Source organism: Nicotiana tabacum, chromosome 10 (assembly GCF_000715075.1).
Source record: "Nicotiana tabacum cultivar K326 chromosome 10, ASM71507v2, whole genome shotgun sequence".
Lineage (NCBI taxonomy): Eukaryota > Viridiplantae > Streptophyta > Magnoliopsida > Solanales > Solanaceae > Nicotiana > Nicotiana tabacum.
The window spans coordinates 26,180,622-26,189,047 of record NC_134089.1 but is presented as its reverse complement, the minus strand read 5'-3'; the positions used below and the strand labels follow the sequence as shown (position 1 = coordinate 26,189,047).

General features: G+C 34.5%; 1 protein-coding gene across 1 annotated transcript; it reads left to right on the top strand.

Moving 5' to 3' along the window:
- The first annotated feature begins 5,833 nt into the window (after positions 1–5,833).
- LOC107786388 (aspartic proteinase PCS1-like) lies at positions 5,834–8,024 on the top strand. Its single transcript, XM_075222738.1, has 2 exons — positions 5,834–5,962; positions 6,085–8,024. Exons 1-2 carry the CDS (start codon positions 5,872–5,874, stop codon positions 6,957–6,959), a joined length of 966 nt encoding a protein of 321 aa, XP_075078839.1. The 5' UTR covers positions 5,834–5,871; the 3' UTR covers positions 6,960–8,024.
- Positions 8,025–8,426: the final 402 nt, after the last annotated feature.

The window sequence follows — 8,426 nt, the reverse complement described above, 5'->3', positions numbered from 1 at the left end:
GTTTGACATACGGATACACTACCATACATATATGATAAATCACTTTATGCACCATCCGGTGAGTCTTGGGTATTAATCCCTAAAACATGCAAAGATTTTGCTATAATCACTGTTACTTACATTTCTTTGGGCATCCATATGCATCACTGTATACTCATAAATCTCCAAATATTTTGATACACTGAAAATTGAAGATCTGTAACTGAATAACAAATAACCGGCTTACTGAATAACAATAAACCTGCTAACTGAAAGACTGTATAACTAGTAACTGAGTAAAAGCGATGACCATAAAACGTAATAACTACTTTTGTACTTTCTGAAAAGGTTATGCTCTAATCTGTACTACTGGCCATTGCATCCACTTTTAACATCATCTCATGTCTCATTTGTTACCAACCTATACTCCATAATTATACCCCAATGGGAAATTATTCTCTCTAGGACATTAAGTTTCTCCTGCGCGTCGCTTGGACATCCAATACGTTTTGAATTCGATAGGAAGAGAAGGTTAACTATTGCTCTAAGCTTCATGGCATGATCTAGAGTAGAAAGAAATGAGATAATCCTGAATGTCTTGGTAGTTAACCATTTATATGAGTGGCCGTCACACACATAAAAAGGAAACTCCACTGGACACGGCTTCATAGACTTCGTAGGACTCTTAACCTAGTGCTCTGATACCAAGCTTTGTCACGCCCCGAACCTGGGCCTGGATGTAATACGACACTCAGTGCATGACTACATGTGACCGAGCGAACCAACCGGCTGGCTAAATCAACATGTGATATAATAACATACTAAATGCGGAAGATAAGCTAATACATGCTGATATACTGAAAGTCTGGATAATATAAATCAAAGTGTGGAAATATTAATACATTTCTAAAACATATTTGTAGCCAACATAGCTTAATGTGAAAAGCCTGTGACTTTATCTAATTGTTACTCTAGTCTAGAAAGCCTCTATTGAAGTACTAGAAACACTAACTATCTGTAAATACTGAAAGGCTGTAAAGTAATGATAATGCCCTGAAAAAACTGGGGATCACCAAATAGCTGGTACGAGAATCCTAGCGCTCTGAATCATCGACCTGTAAAATCATTACCTGCATTGTGAGATGCAAGCCCCGGGCAAAAGGGACGTCAGTACATTTGAATTGCACTGGTATGTAAAGCAACTGAAAGAAAGAATTAAAAATGCTGAAACTGAAACCAAGCGGATAACTATTGAAAATGGAACTGAAATGATATCTGGTAACTGAACTGATAACTGGTAACTGAACTGATAATTGGTAGGATAAAGGAAGTAAGGATATGAATACTCCCTCTTCTGAATGATGAACAACCTATTTATCTGAATAAGCTACGACCTCTGGCCCAATATATATGTGCACAAGCTACGGCCTCAGGCCCAAGTATACGTATACATAACTACGGCCTCAAGCCCAAAAATGCATAAAGCATAAACTACGGCCTCAGGCCCAAACATGCATAAAACATAAACTACGGCCTCAGGCCCAAGTATGCATAAAGCATATAAACTAAGGCATCAGGCCCAAATACAAGTGTTCAACATTCAGGAATTTAAAATCAGGAACTGAGAATCATACTGCAATACATGATAGTGAAATACTTAATCACATTGAGTTACATAATACTAGAATACTGAATAAGACTAGACTGAGACATGTATTGTTGAACTGATTATGGCATACTGAGTAATCTATACTAAGACTCGGGGGCATCAAACCCAAGTCTATATTGAATACGCACTGAGCTCACACCATTCAGAATGAAAGTCATGAACGAGTTATGAAGCTAAAGAATAGAAGTTCTACAACTATTCAAGGAACTAGACTAAACTCTATTTTTGAGGCAATTAGTAACGTTGTAAAAGAAACGTAGTGTAGGGAGAATCATTAACGTTTCCAAACATAGAGAGTTAGCCTCACATACCTTAACTTCCTGCTCTTGAGCGTAATACAACATTCACCAATCCTTTCAACTTCAATCTATATCAATACAAGTCAAAGGGATTCCATATTAGCAATAATACTCATGTTTTGGTCACTTAGGCATTTTCTCAAACACTTGGTGGCATAAAGCTTCATAGTCCTTATTAATGGTGTTTTTACACCCAATAACCCATTCTCTTATTCCTAGATAAATTCTAAAGTCTCAAATGGTTATAATCAATATCATTCTTTATCACCCATAGGTAAACAAAACCCTTAACCAATAATCAACAATTAACACCCCAAAGCTATAACCGTTCATGCTTTTTTATCAAACCCATCAACTCATATCTCATGAACTAGAGTCTATAATCATTAATCCAATGCTAGAATCAATTAGAGGGTGAAGATATTACCTTTTTGACGTTCAATCCCCTTGAATTCGAGTTCTAGGGTTCTTTCTCTCAACAACGAAGTCCCAATCGAATATCTAATGATATGGAGGGTTTACCCATGTTAATAAGATGTTGAAAAATTAAAATTAACTTAGAATCACCCTTAGAACTTACCTTGGGTGGTGGAGAGACCCTTAAGGAGTTAGGTTTTTGAGAGCTTTTCTTTCTAGGGCAAGTTTTTATGTTTTGGGGCTGTGGGGGACGAAATAGGGCTAAAAAAATGACTTACCAAGTCGGCTACCACGTCCCAATAGGCCTGACCGCGGTCCCGACCACGGTAAATAGCTGGAGCACTGCCTCACGACCGCGATCGCGGTCAAACACGGCCGAACGCGGTGGTCACACACTATTTTGTAAAACGGGCATAACCTTTTGCACAGAAGTCTGTTCGGGCTCCATAATATATTGTTAGAAAGCTATTTCAAAGGCCTACAACTTTCATGCTTTAAGGTTTCCCAAATTCCTTACGCAGTTTCACTAAAATCTGCTAGAAGACGGACCTTCTGCAACTTAGTCGATTTTGTTGAATCTTATGCACCTCACCCGCCGTCTTGATTCCAAAATAACTATTTTCACCCATAATCATCCCGCTAGGACTTCATATATCTAAAATATTATATTAGTACCCATTTAACATATCCACATCTATTTCGAATGTACGGGATGTTACAAAAGAATCTTAGCTAACACCGGATAGGCCACCTTATATATGCACTATTTGAATCGTGAATGGAGGCCATTAAATCTAAGATTAAAAGTTAATAGATTCAAAATGATCATATAATATAGTGGGCATTCGGACATAAGAATTGTAAAAATCCAAAACACGGTGAATTTTTTTTTCAAGTGAAAATGATATTTAAAATTTATTAGAGTTGTGTTTGGACATGAATATAATTTTGGGTTGTTTTTGAAGTTTTGTGAGTGAAAATTTTGAAAAACAGTTTTTTAGAGTTTTCCAAATTTTCGAAAATTTTTAAAATGCATCTTCAAGTGAAAATTGTATATTTTATAAAAAAATGACTGATTTCAAAAAAAGTAAAATTTTTTTGGAAAAAAGGAATTTTTTTTTTTATGTCCAAACGGGCTTAAGCGAAAAGTAATTAATACTGTTGAACTAGAATCTGCCCTAAATCCGATCAGCACCGTATTAGCTGAACTTATTTTCATTTTTTCTAAAATAAAATCAACTAGTACTAAAATGTTCACTTAAACATGAAGATTGACAGACAAAATGATGTGAATTTAGTTGGCTAGTCGTATTCTAGTTCTAGGTTTAGTACATAGGATTTGGCTGTTGTTGGAAGCCATTAAATCAATTCCTCTATCCTTCACTTTATTTGTTGAACTAACCAATCGTCATGCATGGAAAAGTAGTTAAAACTACCACTTTTCATGATTATGAATAAAAACAAAAGAGAAAAAATGAAAGATTATGAACATTTAGGTAAGACAGCTATTCTTTCCCTTTTTTCTGGGATTTTCTTTGAATTTTGATTGAACAATCTGATAACGCTATCGTTACAGTTAGGGGTTATTTGGTTGGTTGTGATATAATACTCATATAAATTGACGTATTTTCCACTGTGTGCACCTTTAGATCGGCAGTATCAAACAATATCAACATAACTTTATGCAAGAATTTTATGTATTATTTATATGAAATAAATATATAAGGAGCATACATATATTACTAATACGAAGAATAAACTATATTTGAATACAAAAAATTCCTCTAGAGTAATTAATTCTTGTATAACAATAGGTCCTTCATTACTAACCACCCATAATAATTCATTTATTATTAATCACTCGCATAACAATTCAATCATAATTACTATATAAATAATCCATGCACTGTATTCTTGCATAGCTATTATGTCAATCAAGCGACCCCTTAATGCAGTAATAAACAATTATCCTTCAACCCTAAATTAGTAGGATTAATTATAATAATCTATATTATCTGACCCTCTCTGTTCAATTTTAGTATTTTATTTGAAATTTGAACAGTGTATGTTTTACGAAAAGGAGTACCAAATAAACTACTAATGCAAAAATCTGGGATTTCCAGCTCTCCACCGATCATTAATTAAATGTTTTTTTTCTGGTCTATGATCATTAAATGTTAATCAACCGCCCAAAGTTTTGTTTTCCAATCTTTCAAAGCGTTTCTAAATTCCTAAAAGCGACGCCGCAACAATCTTCCACGTTGCTACTTACCTTATTAGCTATAGCTATCCCCCTACTCCCTCCTTTCATTTTTACAGAGCATATATATTAAAAATAAATTTTTATTTTTACTTATCACTTTACACATATTAATAGAAGATAAATTTTTTTCTATTATCCCACAATATTTATTACTTATTTTAAATTATTTTCTCAAATCCAATAAAATATGCATCAATTAATATGAGTATTATGGTAAATTATGCACTTCATATATTATTTTTTAAGGGGTGTGAAAAGTCAAAATGTGCCAAGTAAAAATAAATGAGGGAGAGTATTAGTTAGTGTCAGAATTAGGAGTTTTTAAAAAAGGATTTCAAATATAAAAAGAATAAACACACAAAAAATTTAAAAGAATTCAAAATCTATTTTTCTTATATATATATAATGTAATTTACTGACGAAAGCAGTTTGATGTAGAGGCGGACATACATTGTAAAAAGAGGGGTCACCGCACATGGCATTTGGAAAACATTTCATATATATAGTGAAACATTTCTATAATAGTCTCGTTTGTTCTGATTATTTTTTGTTGCCATAATGAAGTATTGTTATAGAGGATATATATTATAACACAACATAAAAAATTGGTTCCGAATTTTTTTGACTTTTATAATAATGAATAACTATTATATATTGATGTTGTTATAGAGATGTCTAACTTATACTTTTTAAAATAATAATATATTAGTAGTGACACTCTGTATAATTTTTTTTTTAATGAATCCTTGTCCTAGCTTCACATACAGCTAGCTAAACCAAATTTACTTCAAGATTTTTTTCCCCCAACATTAAACCTGAACTTAAAGCCCACCACCACCATAGAAACTTCAGATTCCTTATTCCTCTTACATAGCCTCTGTCTCCAAAACTCACAACACACATCTTACTCCATTCTTACCCAAATAACACTTCCCTGTTCTCTCACTTTCTGTCCATTTTTCTCAGCTCAACATTATTCTTACCCCTCATTCAATTCACAATCAAAGCTATGAAACTTCCCTTGTTTTTCAGATTATTAATAAGCTTCTTGTTCTTACTATACAAACCCCTGAAATGTTTTTCCTCTACTACTTTCAACTCCCAGAATAATTCATCAATGTTAATTTTGGCGCTAAAAACTCAAGAAATGTCATCTGGGTCCTTCCCTAGAGCTGCAAACAAGCTTCCATTTACACACAATGTAACACTTACTGTTTCTCTATCAGTTGGTAGACCTCCACAGAATGTTACAATGGTACTTGATACAGGCAGTGAACTCTCATGGCTACATTGCAACTCAACCCGAATCAACCAACCTCTTTTCAACCCGAACCGGTCAGTTTCTTACCGACCCGTTTCTTGTTCATCACCAACTTGTACGACCCGAACACAAGATTTCTCTATACCAGCTTCTTGTGACTCCAAGAATTTATGTCATGCCGTGCTTTCTTATGCAGATGCTTCATCTTCTGAAGGGAATTTAGCTATGGATACGTTTAATATTGGTGGGTCAAATTTTTCGGATACTATATTCGGGTGTATGGATTCGGGTTTCAGTAGTAATTCGGATGAAGATTCAAAGACAACTGGGTTAATGGGTATGAACCGTGGAGCACTCTCATTTGTTTCACAAATGGGGTTTAAGAAGTTTTCATATTGCATTTCGGGATCGGATTTTAACGGCGTTTTGCTTCTTGGTGAGTCTAATTTTACTTGGGTTTTGCCGTTAAATTACACGCCGTTAGTAGAAATTTCACTTCCATTACCTTACTTTGATAGAGTAGCATATACTGTTCAACTTGAAGGTATTAAAGTTTCGGATAAATTACTTTCAATACCAAAATCCGTATTTGTACCCGATCATACCGGAGCGGGTCAAACCATGGTTGATTCGGGTACCCAATTTACATTCCTACTTGGTCCAGCTTATACTGCACTAAGGAATGAGTTTTTGAATCAAACTAAGGCAACTCTTAAGGTTCTTGAGGATCAAGATTTTGTTTTTCAAGGTGCAATGGACTTGTGTTATCGTGTACCTGTTAACGCAACGAAGTTACCTGCATTACCATCGGTGAGCTTAGTATTTCGAGGCGCGGAAATAACGGTTTTGGGAGAGCGGTTGTTGTATCGGGTACCCGGTGAAATTCGGGGCAATGACTCGATACATTGCTTCACGTTTGGAAATTCCGAGCTACTAGCTATCGAGGCGTATATTATTGGTCACCATCATCAACAAAATGTGTGGGTCGAGTATGATCTTGAAAAATCTCGCATTGGTTTTGCTCAAGTACGGTGTGATGTAGCGAGTCAAAGATTTGGTCTCTATCGTTAATCACAGGTCAAATATTTACTATTCTTTTCGGATATTATATACTATAATTCGAGTAAAAAATAGCGTGTGTTTCTGCCCGAGTCCAACAACAACAATAATCCCACATATGGGTTTGGGAAGGATAATCTTACCCTACGTGTGAAGCTAGAGAGGTTGTTTTTGCCCGAATCCATAGCACCAAAATAGATGGTGGAAAACATGTTGATGCAATTAGTTATACTACTATGGTGTGATTAATTGACTTTTGCAACTAGCTTTGAAATGTGGCGAGTGGTCCCAAGAAATTACACCGATGGAATTTATGAATTGCCATACTGAAGATGAAGGTGGGGTTGGTTTCATGGCTAGAATATGGTTGGTGATTTTAAAGAGAGGCTTTCAATTAAGAAGATTGTCCTTTCACAATTTTGTACATTACCTTTTTTGAGTTAGACAGAAGTTGGATGGTTGAAAGTTAGATATTCTTTGAGCTGGTTCGGCCATAACTGTGTGGCTGAAGATAAAGGGTGTGCTGATTTTTCAAAGGCAATTAATAATCTTCTTGTAGATTCTTGTCGTGTTTGGTGTTTAGAGGGTGTTTGGCTAAACTTATAAGCTGGTCAAACTGGCTTATAATCATTTTTTGTCTTATTTACGCGTTTGGTAAAATTAAAAGTGTTTATAAGTTAAGTGCTTATAAGCCAAAAATAAGCTAAAAGTCATAAGTTGGTCTCCCCCAACTTATCAAATTTCAGCTTATAAGCACTTTAGGTTTGAGCAAAATATTTACTATTCTACCCCTAAAATAATTCTTTTTAAACAAAACTCTTCGTATACCCAGTTCTTCAGCTGTTTATTATTAATTTCAGCATTTTTATTCAAACACGTAACTGCTTATTTTTTAAATCAGTTTCAGCACTTAAAAGTGCTTTTCAGCACCTAATACTTATCAGCTACTCTAAATCAGCTAAGCCAAACGGGCTCTTAGTCATGTATACTCAATTCATTTATTTTATCTTTTTGTAGGGAAATATATTGCTTATTGTAATAAATCCTCTTAATTATTGGAAATAATTTTTCGAGCCATTGGTATACTTGTCTCTCTCCAATATCACTGTCAAACGGTTGTACCTGCATTTACGTAAGACTGTTTACACGGCTTTAAAAATAAAAATAAAATTTAAACATTGAACCACCTGGTAAAGTTTTTTGTAAATATGCATGTTTGGGCTTACTCTCTCTGTTCTATATGTCTCCTCCATGCCTCTTGGGCTTGCTTGAAATTTTCGATTATTGAAAGATTGATCTTCAATATTAAAGTTGAGATGAACAAAATAATTTAGCCTATACTGTTTATATATACACATGTGTAAAGAATTTTTAATCTTTTTCGTATTCTACTGTAACTTGTATTTACTGTTATCTCTCACTGTTCTGGTTTGTGATTGAACTTTCTTACTATTCAACTTGTCTTCTAACTCTTTAATT